This window comes from Strigops habroptila, chromosome 1 (assembly GCF_004027225.2).
Source record: "Strigops habroptila isolate Jane chromosome 1, bStrHab1.2.pri, whole genome shotgun sequence".
Classification (NCBI taxonomy): domain Eukaryota; kingdom Metazoa; phylum Chordata; class Aves; order Psittaciformes; family Psittacidae; genus Strigops; species Strigops habroptila.
Genome location: NC_044277.2, coordinates 139,754,543 through 139,770,966, shown reverse-complemented (window position 1 = coordinate 139,770,966; position 16,424 = coordinate 139,754,543). Strand labels below are relative to the sequence as shown.

The 16,424-nt window shown below is 42.0% G+C and overlaps 1 protein-coding gene across 3 annotated transcripts in view; it reads right to left on the bottom strand.

Moving 5' to 3' along the window:
- Positions 1–16,424, bottom strand: part of TGFBR2 (transforming growth factor beta receptor 2) — a 59,520-nt gene that overhangs the window by 19,180 nt on the left and 23,916 nt on the right. For all 3 annotated transcript variants that reach the window (XM_030499900.1, XM_030499907.1, XM_030499917.1), the window contains 2 exons: positions 12,941–13,112; positions 11,675–11,865 (listed from right to left, as the gene is read on the bottom strand). In XM_030499900.1, the coding sequence (XP_030355760.1) occupies positions 11,675–11,865; positions 12,941–13,112 (363 nt within the window). The remainder of the gene's footprint in view (positions 1–11,674; positions 11,866–12,940; positions 13,113–16,424) is intronic.

The window sequence follows — 16,424 nt, the reverse complement described above, 5'->3', positions numbered from 1 at the left end:
GGGAATTGTCCTCCCCCCCATGTACTTTTTGCATGAATTCTTGTATCTGAAAACTTCCTGTGTGTGTCACTTTCTGGCTGTACACTGGCAGTCCTGTTGTAAAGCAGTAGATGGTTTACTCCAAACTCCGTAGCCGGTGCAGTCCACACACTAACACATTCTTAGGCGGAGCACATAGAGGCACAGAGGGACATATTCTAAAATAGAGAGGTATAATGGGAACAGTACTGATCATTATTGTAGAGGTGAAAGCTGCCCCGTCACCTCTAGGAGTGAACTCCTAGTTCAGTATTTGTTAGGAAAGATAAACAGTTTAAAAGGGAAGAGTTTTATTCTGAAAATAGAATAAAGAAGGAGGGTCAGAGTATTTGAACCTGATTTGATCGGACACATGGAAATGTACTCTCCCAGTCTACTTCTTCCTTTGAGTCAGAGCAAATATACTTCATTATCTTTCCATGAAGGAGGCAATTGACTAGAAGAAGCCCTGGGAGTCTAACCTCAATGGACTAAAACAACAGAAGGTGCAACCAGAGTTAAGCAAGTAGCTTGTGTTGGCAGCGTGATACTGACGGATGTTTACAGCAATGTCAATGACTCAGGTTCTGTGTATCAGGCCAAAGAAGTCAATACGAAAAGGAAAAGTCTAATAAGCTCTGAAGGAAAGTTACCACTAACTACATTAGCCACAAGCTTCTGTTTTCCCTACTTTGTGCCTCTCAAAATGAAGGTGAGCAATGCTGAAAGGGGTGAGGGAAGAGAGTTTACAGATAGAACAAGCAGTACCTCTGACTCTCCAATTCCACTGGTAATCACTTTTTCGTTGAAAACACAGTTCGCTAGCAAGCAGCAGGAACCATCAGCTATTCAAAGACAGGTGATGTGATATCTGTAGAGTATATTCTTTATTTGGAGGAAGACCTGAATCCTGAACCACAATGTGCTTCCTCTGTTTGAAAGGTTCATCAACCAGATGTAGAGCAAGTAAGGCAATCCTAGCCTCTCTCAAAGGGTTTCAAGGAAAAGGAAGTGTCTTTCTAGCACTAACACAGGTCAGCAGCATTCACTAGAGCACCTACAAAGAATGTATTTCCTTCATTTATGCAGAAAGACATTTTATGACAATCCTTTCTTCCACGTTTGCAAACCACAAATCCTTATTCTCAAGAGATTTCCCTTGGCAACAAAATGTTAGTAAATTTTAAACAAAAAACCCTCAAAACTTCAAAGTTCATCACAGATTCTAGGGACCCCTTCTGCTTCTCAACATGTGGAAGAGCGGAAAAAAAACCAGCCTTTTTTTTTTTTTTTTCAAATGGCCCTTACTGGAGGAATATATTTAGAAAGCCCAATGTCACTGTCAGTAAACAGATTTGCATCGCCTATTCCCATGTGCATTCTTTGCTCTCAGAAAATCTGTTTTATAATGAACTTGGGAAACACCGTGGTGCAGGAAGACTGACAACACTGTAGGATGGCTGTTTTGGACTTCTGGCTGCAAGCAGGCTACAACTGCATGAATGCAACTATGATCTGTAACAATCAGCTAAATAGTTTTGATGAACATTTGGGGTTCTCTTTTGTGTTTGTTTTGGTTTTGCTTTTTTCTTGACCACAGAAAAGCATGCTTTAAGTTCGGACTCTGCTCTCGGAACTGAGTAATACCTCATCTCTATCATACGGTATACTTTTTAACAGAGATGAACACGCCTCTTTCAGGCCCTCTAAGCCCTTTTTCTTTGCCACAGAGCTGCAATATGTAGCCTAGATATTTGAAAAACAAATTTCCTTCTAAATGAGGAAGAAAAAACCCAAAAGGTATTAGTTCTCTTTTAAATTTCTCCCCATGAGTCTAAGCAGTTTGAGATATTGGGTGCATGTTAAGCTCTGAGAAGAACCTCACCCAAAAGCCACAGCTCCTTGACTGTTATGGCTACCCGTGTAAGGGTTTCTGATCACTCCTTTAACGCCCTAAAGCAGGCTGTATTAATTTGGCCTACAGCTGAGAAGTCTCCACACAGCCCCTTTGGCTCTTCCTCTTTTTGCACAACAGAAAGCTTTGCTTGTGGTGCAGGGGGATTTCTGGGTGGAAGGGAGAAACTGTTGATGTTGCAAATACCACTTGAAAGAGAATGAAAGAAAAAAATTAATCAAAGCAGAAGCTGAGCAGTTTGGCCACTTCCTCTGAGTACTGCATTGTCCTGCACCCCTGCTGCAAAGTGACACATCCGCTTTGGTACCGTCCTTTGGAGGAAGTGGGGTGAAAAGCATATAGCTGCACACCCCCATCTAAAGCAGCAGGGACGAAGGGTGTGCTCGTTTTCAGTTTTTAAGACACTAGAGAAGTCCCACTCAAGGCTTGAGATGTGCAAGAATGAGTAGCCAACAGGGAGAACTAAGCGTCAGGACTGACAAGGCTGAACCCTGAGTTTAGAAGGGGACGGAGCTGACTGCCAGCAGAATAAATGGGAACAGCAGCAGCAAAGACCTGGTGGCGCTGAGAGCTGGCCTGAGCAAGGCACTTCTAGAACTGCCTTTGATTTTGACTGCTAATATGAGCAGAATAAAATCAGCCCTTCCAGCACAGGCTAAGGTTGGCATATTTCTCTGTTGAATCTGTGTACAAAGTCAGAGCAGGATCAAAATTCAGAGCGTATCTGTATGTTTGCATAGTGGCTAGCCAACATTTTTCTGGCTTAACTACAAGAATCTAAGAATAAATATGTTCATTTGCTTATAAATGAATACCTATGACTCAAACCCCATAATTTCAAAAATGGGAGTGCTGCTTCCTCTCTCTGAGCCCCGGAATGAGCAAAACCTGGCTGCAAAGGCAGGCAAGGAAATAGTTAAATGAAACACTCTTTCAGGTTTTGGAAATGTGCTCTTAAATAACTTTCCCCACCCAGAACTATTTTTTAGGTGGCTCGGTCTTTTCTTGAGCTTCAAAAGAGCCTATTAATATAGCATAACAATAGAGAAGTTGAGCTAAAAGAAAGCTTCCTGTATGTGGTTTAAACTAAGCACAAGCCATCTGCACAATCCTTAACACTACCTTTAGGGAATAGGGTTCAGGTGCCAAGGAAAATGGAAACACTGTATAGCCCCTGTTCAGTCAGGAAGCTTCAAAGCACAACAGCCTGCAAATTCCTGAGGTCGGATTGGGTGCCTTTGAACTTTGGTGTCACTGAACCTTGAAAACAAGAAATAAAACAATGGCAATAAAATTAAGGACCTGCACTTTAATGCACAGGGCAGTAGAATTGCAGGGCCAGTACTGACAGAACTACTTCAGTGCTGTTTGCTGCTTGTGCAAGTTCTAAAGTTGCTGCCCGTTCAACTGCTAGTCAAAGCCACACAGCAAGGCAAGAATATATTTGATACTGGCAGAACTCAGGTTAAACATGTCGACATTGGTGTATTGCAAGCTTGTCTAGTGTCTTAAAAAACTCCAGAAATGGACAGTCACAAAATATGGGCCTGGACCTAGAACTGTGATCTAGTTATTTTGCAAGCTCCTGAGACACAAAGCAGCCCTTTGAGCTGACTGGAGGACAACTCTGTTTTGCAGCAATTCTGAGGTCTTAAAGTTTGGTTTCAATTCCACGCTGGAATGAAAACTAACACTTTTTGAATGCTTTTTCATAAACAGAAATCTGTTCAAATCTTGCAATTTGGCAAGAGATGTGAGTGCTGAAACCCCACTAGTGAGGGGACTAGTCAGGGGTATGGGAGCTCCAAGTTCAAGTCCTACTCTGTTTGATTCATGGAAAAGCTTTTCATCTCTGATTATTCTGAATCAGGCAAAATGTGAGTTTGAACCTTATGTGTGGACTGATTTCTGAGCAAGACACTCGGCAATAAAATACGGAAAAGCCTCCCCCTCTCTTTAATGCTACTTTCTGGATGAAAACTAATTCCATAAAATGCTTCATTTTCAGTGAAATGAAGTTTCACTCTGAGCAGCTGTTCAGTGTAATTTAGCTTATCGCTATTGAAGAATTCTCAAGTGACAATGAAATTCTGTAGTTCAGTGGAGTATCTCATGTACTTTCCTGGTTTTGGTCCTTCTAGAATTAAATGGCTTGGAAATCTTCAACAAAACATTTTTAGATGGGAAATGTTGATTTTCAGAACCGAAACTCTGCTTTCGACATTCCTGTACTTTTCCACGGAACCCCTATCTTGAGGATGAAAGTGCTGTGAAAGTTGATCCACCTTTTGTGTTTTAAAACTTCTGCTGATTTTACTGGCATTGTGTTTTGGGCTTTGCGAATGAGGGGTGGAGAGCTTCTTTACTGTTGGGGGGTGTGTTTTTTCCTTAGGAAAGTGGTTGATCCTGACATAACTTGTTACTTGGAAAAAGAGACCGACACTCACCTTGCTACAACCTCCTTTCAGGTAGCTGTAGAGAGTGATAAGGTCCCCCTGAGCCTTCTCTTCTCTAGACAAAACCCCCACAGGTCCCTCAGCTGTTTCTCATCACACTTGTGCTTCAGGCCCTTCACCAGCTTCATCGTCCTTCTCTGGCCCCGCTCCAGCACCCCAATGTCTCTCTTGTAGTGAGGGGCCCAGAACTGAACACAGGATTCGAGGTGCAGCCTCACCAGTGCCCAGTACAGGGGGATGATCACTGCCCTGGCCCTGGCCCTGCTGCCACACCTGCTGATACAGGCCAGGATGTCATTGGCCTTCTTGGCTGCCTGGGCACAAGCTGGCTCATGTTCAGCTCCATGAACCAGCACCCCCAGGTCCTTTCCCACTGAGCAGCTTTCCAGCCACTCTTCCCAGAGCCTGGAGCGTTGCATGGAGTTGTTGTGGCCCAAGTGCAGAACCTTAGAATCATACCATTGGCCTTGGCCTATCAATTGAGCTTGTCCAGATCTTCCTGCAGAGCCTTCCTACCCTCCAGTAGATCAACACTCCCACCCAACTTGGTGTCATCTGCAAATTTACTGAGGGTGCACTCAATTCCCTTGTCCAGATAGTTGATAAAGGTATTAGACAGAACTGGCCCCAGTACTGAGCCCTTTTGACTGGCTGACAACTGGATTTAACTCCATTCACCAGCACTCTTTGGGATGGCCATCCAGCCCGTTTTTTACCCAGAAAAGAGTACACCTGTCCAAGCCATGAGCAGCCATATTCTCTAGGAGAATGCTGTGAGAAATGACATCAAAGGCTTTACGAAAGTCTAGATAGACAAAATCTACACCCTTTCCCTCAAAGACAGTGGAAGTGGCAAGGTAAAGCCATCCCTGGAGCCTGTTTCTAAAGCTGTCTTTCTAAAGCACTGCCATCTGCATGGCTCAGAATTTGGGCTCCTAAGGATGTTTGCTCAGATGTGTGGGAACTCATTCATTTGACCTTTTGGTTATTTGCCTGCCTGAATGTTGCTCAGCAGTCAACATATGGCTGGCAAAACAGCACTTGATGCAGGCGATTGCCCAGTGCCACCACTTACCTCTTTTCCTGAGAAGGGAGTAAGGCAAAAGTATGAGCAGGTTTTGGAGAGCTGTGGCACACGCACTGCTGCTGTCCCCTGGGAGCCTGCAGCTTTGCCCTTGGCAACACGACTACCCATCATCGGGTGATCAGGACTCAAGACGTCTGTGTAATACCCAGGGAAAATCCCCCAGTTACGTGACCCAGTTATATGTGTTATATGTTTGAAGAGTCATGCACATGCATCCGTCACCCTATGGGAATGAAGTCACAGAGGTGGGAGGTAGGCGAATTGATTGCTCTTGGGCAGCTTGCTTCAGTAAAAAGGCTGGGCAGCAATGATGTAATGGACATTTTAGCTATTGTAAGCAGAATTTCATTTTTCAACTGATTGCCAAGTATGCTATTCAGCACCCAGGAGGTTTTAGGAAACTCTTAAGCTCTAAGGCAGAACAAATAGTTTGTTGCTGTTTTACGCCCTCACTGCTGGCTAGAAAGTGTAATTTCTTGGTTTGCTGGCACAGCACTCATTTGTTTAAAATCTCCCACCCCTGGATGCATTCCCTTCTTACCTCTTCTATTCTTACAGGTCACTTCACTGTGTGTACATGGCAACTCTCACATGTTGGCTTTTGAAGCTGAGCTTTCCTGCTCAGCAATATGAAAGCAAATATAGTCTACTTTACACGATGTGACTGTGTGTCTGTGATACATGCCTCAGATATCTAACTCAGTGTCTGCTGCTGTTTGCTGGTGGTTTTCTGGAACAAATCAATCTCTCCAGTTTCAATATGTTCCAACAGATGCCACATGTTAACCACTATTTTTATTCTCAGCCTCAGTTTCACCCCTCCAACCTTTCCCAAAATACTATGTTGCCAGTGTTAGTTACAGTTTGTTTCTGTCTATAATTATTAAAGTCTCTTCCATGACAACCTGATAAAAGGTTGGCCACATTCCCACACTTATTAAGCTCTCAAATGATGCAAATTGTAACAAATATGCCAACCAGACGGGAAGAGCACTGCCTAATTTGTTTTTACACAGATCTGTAACTGAGCTCTGCATGGTTATTTTCCTAGGAAGCAAACAATATAAATAATACAGAGCAAAACAAAATTCTGGCTTCTTTTGCCTCTTTCCATTCAATTTCCTTTCTATCCCACTAAGTGAATCAGACATTCAGTATTAGACAGCCTCTCCTTTGGTTACATACAGCTGCAGGCATTGGGTGGGACTCTGTGGCTGCAAATACCTAAGAGGAAACATAGAGAACAATGCCAATATAAAAGTGGTGAGAGGCTCTGTGCAATGTTATGCAATGCTACTGACCTCTTTTATGGGGAAGCTGGAAGACAGTTACCTTCTGAACATGTTAGTTGGATAACAGAAAAACAGATTAATGAAAGCCTTTGTTAAAATCCACTTGGAAGCAGTCCAGCTGTAATCATCTCCCTTCTGCTGTTCCTTGAGCACTGGATAACTCATCATATGAGTATTTATGGCCTGGCGGCTGTTTGTGCACAGGTCTTTAGTCTGCTTTTAAGTCTGAGATCTTCCTATGTAGTCAAGTAAAATCACTAACGCTTTCACTCTAGTAAGGAGAGGAAGAGGAGAGAAAGAAAGGAAAAGACAGGGGCAATATGTTAGAGACAAGTGAGAGATATCAAGTTAAGGAAACACTAAAACATTACCCAGATCTCCTGCGATCTGGGCACAGGACAAGGTATCACACAGGCATGCTTGTGGTGGTTCAGGCAGCAAACAATACCAGGTCTCCCAGGTAACAACTGTACACAGTGAGCAATCACAGCACTTGACACACTGCAAATCCATAGGCTATAATTTGTTCAGGCAAATGACTCAGCCACAATTGATAAATCAAATACTTACGTCTCTTACACTCTCAATTAGCAAACTCAGTAAAATCATAATCAATGTGAAGATCGTTAGCAGCACAACACCCTCCCCACTCTGACACACTTCCCCAATTAGCTTCATTATTCTCATAAATTTCCTTGATTTGTCAGTGATCTCTGTCACTGAAGTTTTGATATTTCAAGACAACTGCTTGGATGACCCAGATAGTCATTAAAAACTTGTATACGTTGCTCCTGCTAAAGGTTTCTCCCATATTATGGCTAAGTGTGGAGGGAATATTCAAAACAATGACCTTGTCTTGCAGTACATAAGGAATAATCACAGTCTACCTAAAAATCTCACAGTTGTTCAGGTAGACTGTGTTGTTCAAACCTTGGTTGCAAGCTGCAGGGCAAGATAGGCGAGGATGAGAAATGATCACAGTGTAAGTTATCAGAATGAAACAACTCTAAAGCAAACTGGGCTGTGCTACAGGTCTGCAAATCATATTTCCAAATTTTGAGATCTCTGCATTTTTTCTTGGATTTGAACTTGATGCCCAGGATAACAACTGCATATATAATGACAACAGTACTTAAAGGGTTCGTTTTCCTCTCTGCAGCCTCCAGTGCTGGGGTCACCCTTTTGCACACTGCTGAATGAATGTGTCTGAATGAACCTGCACAACAGGTAGAGGTTGCACTGCATAGAAGGTAGGTCATGCACTGAGTAACATGCAGGTATCCCATTTCCTAGGCTACATTGAGTGCCTGGTCATCTCTGCTCACAGAGAAAGGGTCAGACATGAGGCTTGAAAGAGCACAGTCCTACTTGGTCCCTTTGGATAAACAAGCTTTGATCTCAGCCAAATAGCTCAGGATAAAGAAGAACTTTGTTAGGCATTTGTCATGCTCATACTGGCTGATGAATAGAGGCTAGGAGATGGTGTGGTGAAGGGAAGGCTGAGGAACGAAGCTGCCCAAATACCAAGGGAGGCCTGGAACTGTGCAAACAGCTACAGACAGACCTGGTCCATCACAACAGATCAAAACATAGGAAGGCAAAGCAAGATGCAGAAGATCCACCAGACATAACTAGACACTAGGGAGGAAAAAACCCTGCTAGTCCAGTCCTGCACTCATCTTTTCCATGACAGCAAGAGCAGTCCCCTGTCCACCACCCAGCCAGCTTCTAGCCAGCCAAGGCCTTTCGCCCCCTGATTTTGGCTAATCTTTTCCAGTGGTTTTGCTCCTTGGCTTTGCCTCCTGATAACACTGACATTAGACATTTGAATAAATAAGAATTAAAACACACTGGCATTCAGTTTTGCTGTGAGAAGCATTTTTCCACCACAGGGATGTAAGTTGCTTGCCAGTCACCCACAATGTTGTTTGGCAAAAAAGAGAGGGATTAAAAAATAAACAAAGTGTAGTCAGATTTGCAGTGGCTACCTGTCTCCTGTATATTATTTCTCCAAGAACTACAGAACACTGTTTGAGTGATTCTGCACACAGCATTTTCCACCAGCTGCCTGTGGCCTGAAATGCCAGGGATCTGAATCAGGGTCAGCCTCCTGGCACAGCAGAACTACAGGCATGTTTAAGCACATGTCTGACTGTGCCTTGTTTATTTTTCAGATGGGCAATTTAAAGGGAAGTCCATACAAGAAGCAGGCATTTGATTTGGATGTAATTACTTCAAACATTTCCAAAGCTGCTCTTGGGTGAGTCACAACACCTCCCACCACCCAAAACCTTTAGATGTTTGTGTCTAAAAACGGAGTCAGATTTACCCTTCACAGTCAAGACTGATGCACGCCAACAGTGCTGTAAAACAATTCTTCTATAAACAATAACAGCTCAGCTCTGAATCAATGGAACGTAGTGACTAACCTCTGGTGGAAATTAAAACTTTTTTGCCTTACCCAGTTTTCCTTCTTACCTCAGAAAGACCAGGAACAAATTAAATCTGGTCTGTCTTAAGTGTGCACCCAAGAGAAGAGCTAGAACACTGATCATTTATAGCAATAGCTTGAAAGGAAAGCCTGTGATTAACAGGTGAAAAATTACAATCTTTTTTATCATCCCAGTTTCTGCTTAATAAAAGTACAATCACTGTTTGATCTGGCTTTTTTAGACTAGCTTTTGTGCACTCTCTAAAACCATAGGCTGTGCAAACCACTGCAAAAATTCTTGCTTTGGTGTACAAGAAATGTAGAGAGAAAAAAAAGCAAGAACAATGTATAGAATAGATCTGGTTGACAGTCATTCCAAAGGCAAAATTATTACAGGCTATTATCTAGTTGTCTGGAGGAGCCGTGGACCAGCTGGCTGTGATGTTCTGCTCAAACTTAAACACAGACAGGAAACCGCATGTCTGATACTGTAAAAATCATTTGTCTTCCTGCCATGGCTAACCAGGCAAGCAACCCAAAGAGGCTGTTTTCATTTAAAAGAAACACTAATGCACAGCAATAAAAAAGGAATGACAAAGCCTCAATTCTCCCTCTCCCAATTGGAGTTAATGCTTGTGTTTGTGAATGAACTGGAAATGTTACAAACTGAAATTTTAGATTATTTTTTATCTGTAGTTATTCACTTATTACATGTGAATGTAACACAGTTTTCATGAGTCACCTACAGTGCTTAAAGCACGTGACGTAGGAGGAGAAACTCCACACCAAGGAGTGAAAGGAATTAGAGTAAAACCACTGGGTTTTAATTTATACTACAGCTCCTTTTAGGCTGATCTGGAAATGTAAGGGGGGGCTGCAGATTTGATGGGAATGAAGGCAGTTGGTGTTGAATTTATAAAATGGTTTTCATAAGCATACACAGAGAAGACACACATTTGTCAGAATGATTGTATTCATCTACATAGCTCCAGGAGAAACAGCTATAACATGACTAATTTATAACAAATTAGCCAAAATCCACAAGGGTGCGGTTCACTTTGTATAAAAACTCTAGACAGCTCACAGAGTAAGAACTTTTCTCTGGGAACACGTTGTCTCCAGTGAAATCAAGGCAATCTGTTAGAATTAGGTCCTGTGTCTACCACCTGTGCTCACACTAATACTAGTATTTACTTCAACTCCTTTAAAGCCCACCCAAGTAAGGGTTAGTCATATAACCATGGATCAGTAGTCGGGTTGTCTGGTTTCAAATCAAGCTTGGAGGGGGGATGAGGAAGAGGGGAGGAGGTGATATGGATAGCCTGGGCCAAGGGAGGCAAAGACTTTCCAGCTTGCTTTTGACTAATCTGGTGTGGTTTTGCAACTGAAACCAGGTTGCCTTCTTGGAGGGCTGGGAAGAGAGAGCTAGAAAGCACTCATACAGTTGTCTGCCACATTGCAGTCACACATCATGTTTTCCAGGAAAGGAAACAGCATCCTAACCCTTCATTATCTCAGGTAATGAGGGTTTCAGTATATCCTTTTCTGAGGAACTTACGAGTGATAAGGATGGGTTTTATGTGCCATACTTATATAGAAGTGTGTGCACACAAAGTTCTCCATCTGCCTCCAAGAGACCTGACTTAAGTCTCAGCAAAAGAATCATTGTGGGATCCAGCTGGTAGGAGAAAGTAGTGAAGCGTATGCATGCACACATGCACATGTCTGTGTGCAGCATGGAGTCCACCAGCACTGTACACACCTGCACTGCCTTTACAGTGTTTGCAGTGGTCCATATACGCATTCATGGAGTAGAATGGGGACAGGTTATACACTTGTGATTTGGTCTATACTCAGATTTCACTGGTTTAACTGAACTCATATACGCATCCTATACTCATATACTCATGCTGTAGTAAGCATGAGGTAACATATCCACCAGTGAAGGAACCCTGTAGCTGCTTCACACCCGCCACAGAACAAGTGCAAATGGTCACTTACAACAGAGAAGCTGAGTTTAAATTCACATCCAATCAAGTTACTCAGCAGTATCTGTATATACAGATGTCACACTATGGCAAAACAGCCTTTTAGAAGAGGCAAGACACTAAATATGGCATTTGCCTCTTGATTATGTTTTATAATGTAATTCGCATATGTTGTATTTTGGTGTGTCAACAGAACAGCTCTAAACATCTTGCTTTCATCTTTCTTTTCATCAACTTTTAAGTGCAGTGTCTCAAGCTGAATATCAGACCTACTTCAAAAGAAGGAGGACAGGCTGGCAGGAAGAAATATCCTCTGAACACAGAAAAAGAAAGGTTGAGGTTTGACAAGACTCAGAAGAGACCAAAATAGTTCCTGCAGCTAGAAGTTTTCCTCCACAAAATGCAATTCCAAACTCCATTGCTATGACACACTTAATATTACTTGCAAGGTATACCTTAGGAATGCAGCATAAATTATTAAACATACCTGATGGAAAGATGAGCATATCATTGCATTCTTCACCTGTACAGGAACACATGAACATCAATCCCCCATCTTCCTTCCTTTCCCGCATCAAACACTGCTCTGAGCTGGAGTCATCCAACATATGACCATACAGTGTTTTCTGGGGATCATGGCATATTGTTTCTAATGTCACATTTTCATCATTCTGTCTCCTAAAAAATGAAAAGGAGAAAACTGAAAACAAGGCAGAAATATTTTACAAAGGGAGCAGATAGCACTGTGTCTGCCCCAAATTTGCATCTTGAGAACTCAAATGGGATTTAAAGAGTATCATTCTGGCATGAAAAATCCAGAATGTATCTTAAATTGCACTACAGGCACTTCATATGGTAGTAATAGACACTGATCACTTACTAAAGAGGCACATGACAAATATGGAACAGCACGCTGGACTGATCCTGCATTTCAAGTGTCTACTTCCAATTATGCTGAACATCAGGTCAATGAACACAACTAATCCCTTAATAAATGAATTATGTAGTTCTGTAAGTGGTTCTAATTCTGTTCCTAAATCTGCAGCAATGTTGCAAATAATCAGTTCTGTTTCTTTTGTCCACCTATGAACTCATTATGAGTGTTTCTGGCTTTCTTTGGTAGGATTGGTTTACCATTTCTAGAAGGGCAAGACCCCGGGTTTTAGACTGGAATGCAAGGTCAGAGTCAATGAATCCTGCAAAAGTGTTACAACTCAATTTCATATACTTTTAATTTCTTTGAACCTAGACATATAAAAGCACCACTCCTATATCAGAGCCAATACAGACACTGTTCTTTTTTTTACCATTAAGAGAAAGTATTTCCACCTATACACATTAAATAAGCTTACTGTGATAGATCTACATAATCTAGTTCACTTTTAAAACCGAGAGAGAATTGTCTTTCTTCAGCAAATGCTACCATAATCCTCTCCAAGTCTCAAATCTGTTTCCACTCTCAGTGCTGTGGGTAGATGCAGCTTAATGGCTTGAGCAAAACCATGCCTCTTTTCCAATAACAGCATGAGCTGGAACAGAAATGCTTTTGAAGAAAAAGAACACTTCATATCAGAATTGTTGTTAACTTCAAACAACTCTCAGTATGCTGAGCACAGATATGAGTTGGAAGTGAGAGAGCAAAGCCCTGTGAGGTAGCAGGGACATTGTGAATATCAGAGCAACCGAGGAAAGTACTAAGTAATGATGAATGAGGGTATGCTTCCCTCCACACTTGTATGAAGAAATAACTTACCATATAGCAACACAGACTTCACTATTCTTCTCACAGATAGAAGTGATGTTGCAGTTGCTTTTGCACTGATGTTGGTTTGAGCAGGTTGTTACTTTAATGTCACAAAATTTGCATAGGTTTGGCATTTGCAATCCATTTTCCTTAGTTCTGTCTACAGGTGACATAATTTCAGCTTAAGAAAAAAAAAGAGAAAGAAACTCAATAATGGTAGTTTATCAGCTTGTGTCATTGCTATTTATGAAGATAGCATTTTCAGCAGCAACAAACATTTCCTCCCACCTTAAATTAGAAAATCTTTGATCTTTCACTACCAATTTTCTTTACAACAAGCCAAGTGCCACAGTGTCCAGACCAGGTTAATCAAAGTGAATTTGAAAAGTTAAATCAACTTCTATTGACTTCGGAGGGAGCAAACGTTGCTTTGCATTTTGCAGAATCAAGCTTACTGAGTCCAGTTTGCACTGAAATAACTACTCTGCAGCCACTCATTTGCATTATTCACAGGCAGCATATCTGTCCCCTATGTACAGTATATTGCATCATGGTCTGTGTGCCAAAGTAACTGTGGATACCACAGTGGGAATGCACATTAGATGGGTGGCATTATGACATGGATCATGATGAATTGTGCAAGTTTGTGTTAACTAACCTAAGGCATTAAATACATGTTGTCCCTGTGTGATTACTGTTCACACAGAAAAACACAGAGCTGGAAGTTACTTTCAACTTAAGGTAGAGGTCTGCAGAGGTTGTGGGTGAAAGTCAAGCTGGAAATGCAATAGGGGATCTGTGAAGCTCATGTAAACTGTTATTGGAGTCTTCCTGAGCTAACTCAAGGGGGCTTGAACCCAAACTAACTTGCAATGACTGCCTTGTAGAAATATACTTTGACCCAATAGCTTCATGTTTTTCCCAGGCATTGAAGAATTACTTGCTTACTGGTTCTGAGTCTTGGTACTCATTATCTGCTTCAGTGTGGGGCAGGGAAGAGATTTTTTTTTTCCCCAGTGTATGAATTTCAGGAAACATATTTTTAGTTCAAAAACTATTTTGAAAAGCCAACGTGACTACAAGGAACAGAAAATGCCAACGTAAAATTTTTTCTATGCTAAAATGAATATGCAACTATCTGAAGTGGAGCAGGCTATCTACAACAGTTTCAGTCTGACTCACTTTGTAATATACTTGGAAAAGTAGGTTGAACCACTTCAATGAGATACTGGGCTTCACATAGCACAGCCCTTCTCTTGTAGCCACCTGCGTGTTAAAACTATTTTCACATGGCTCTCTGCGGGAAAATGTTGCAAGTCAACCAATAAAAGGCAGCCAGGGATTTGTAATTTCCCCCTCTTTCCTGCATTAGCTGAGAAATCAATTTTTTCCTTCTAGAACTTCACTATTTACTACTATTAGAATGTTTTATTACAGAAATTAAATATATATGCTTTTTCTAGAAGGAAACGAAAAAGCCTCTTGCTAACATTTTCAATGGATTTCTGAGCCATTATGAGGGACTGAGAGACAAGTCTTCCCTTCTTATCCAAATCACACATCCTTTTCATCACTAGCGTGCTCTGGTACTGACCCAAGGTGTCTGATCTCACTGCCACTGTAATCAGTGGCAAACTCCCAATGGTTTCAATGTTATAGAAGAAGCTCCTACACAGAGATGAGGGTTATGATGAGCTCACTGGGAGCACTTACTTGGGTGGAGAATGCTGGCAATATGTTACAGGCTAGCTGAATTTTAAGCCCCAGGTAAACATTTCTTGTGCTTAATTATTCCCAGAAGCCATGCAGAGAACAAAGACTCATTGAAGTAGGTGTGGTAGGAACTCATAAGTAGTGTTCTACAAAATATGTGTTAATATAATCATCATTATGGCAAATTGCTCCTCTTTTCTGGATGGTATCTTTTATTTACCACATGCTGAAGAGAACTAATAGCTGTGATGATTTATCTAGATTCCAGTAATGATCAAAACAACCTCATAATGAGGGACTGTCCCTCTACCCAGTAAGAGGCACTCTGTGGTCCTAAAAGCCTGGATGAACAATACAGGCAAATATCAAGGGAGAGATGAAGTGACTCTCCCAAGTTTACAGAGGAAACCTGTGGCAGTGTGCCAAGCAGCTCACAACTGAGCACAGAGGAAAGACATCTGCTGCTCAAACTGCAAAGACTTTAGCTACAAAGACTTTAGCTACATCTACACTGCTTTCAGTTCTGAGCTCATATGGCTCCGTGTTTCACCGGGCAGTTGTGTGGCAATGGATGCCTCTGCCATAGGCATGACTCAATCCTCTCCAGTGCCCACAGCACTGAAGCCAAAGGTGGGTCCTTAGGTAAACTAGTTCAAGTACATTATGTTTGTTGAGAGGCAGGGCTCGTTCCTGTGCCATCCCCGGCAATGTCAGGTACTGCCAAGACTCACTCACTGGAACAAATGGATGAAAATATGTTCGGACCCCTTCCAAGGAGGGATCTCCAAGCAAAGCAACTTGGAAGCAGTAATCCTCTGCAAGGTCACAAACCTTATGTTTCTAAGTTACAGTGGTAGGCCTTAATCCAATTACTAGCAAAAGGCTGGGTAGTTAGGGCCAGCTAATTTCTGAACAGGTTAAATTAATGGCAAAAATCTAATGGGGTTTTAGGACTCCCAGAACCAACCTTTGAATTTTCTCCCCAAAATCCTTGTAATAGGGGTTGACAGTGCAGTGCCTTGCTGTTCATGCCTCTGGTAGTTCAAGGTACTGGATAAACTGTCCAGGTGGACAAACTTTCTTCCACATTTCAGCATCTGATTTAAAGTGAGACTGCAGATTGCTTTCCCTAATATTGTCACATTTGTCTAGCAGGGTTCGTGTGTTGTTCATTAGTACAGCTCGGCCTTGCCCATTGTGATAAACTATCTAGTTCTAAACTAAAGGCACATTTGATTTTCCCCTATCAGGCTGATGCTGAAATTCTGCTATCAGTCTGATGCTGAAATCAACCTCTGCAAAGAACTCAAGATGAAATCTGGAGTTGGATGCAAACCTTGACATCACTCATCTGATCACAGCCCACTACTAAACTCTGAGGAATTTAAAATCCAGGAAAGGCTGGTCTGCTTCCAAGTGACATGAACTCGAACCTATGTCTAAGAAACAAAATCCTGCCTGGAGAATACAAGTTGGTAGGGTTCTTCCCTAGGGAAGTGTATTCACTCATTCCTTGAGAGGTCCACAAGCCACATGTGGTTCACTACCAGTAACATTGCTCCTCTTTTTGTAGTCGCTTAAATGTCCATCTCTAAAAATGCTTGACTGTCCTGCTGCACACTTCATAGCCCATGAGCCAGCTCCTCAAGGTTTTCTCCTGTTCAGACAACCAGTCACTTGAACACTGCGCACAGAAGCAACCTTTCATTTTGCATGAAAAACAAAACCAAAAGGGGATATAATGGGAAAGTCGATGGAGAACACACAAATTTGCACATCT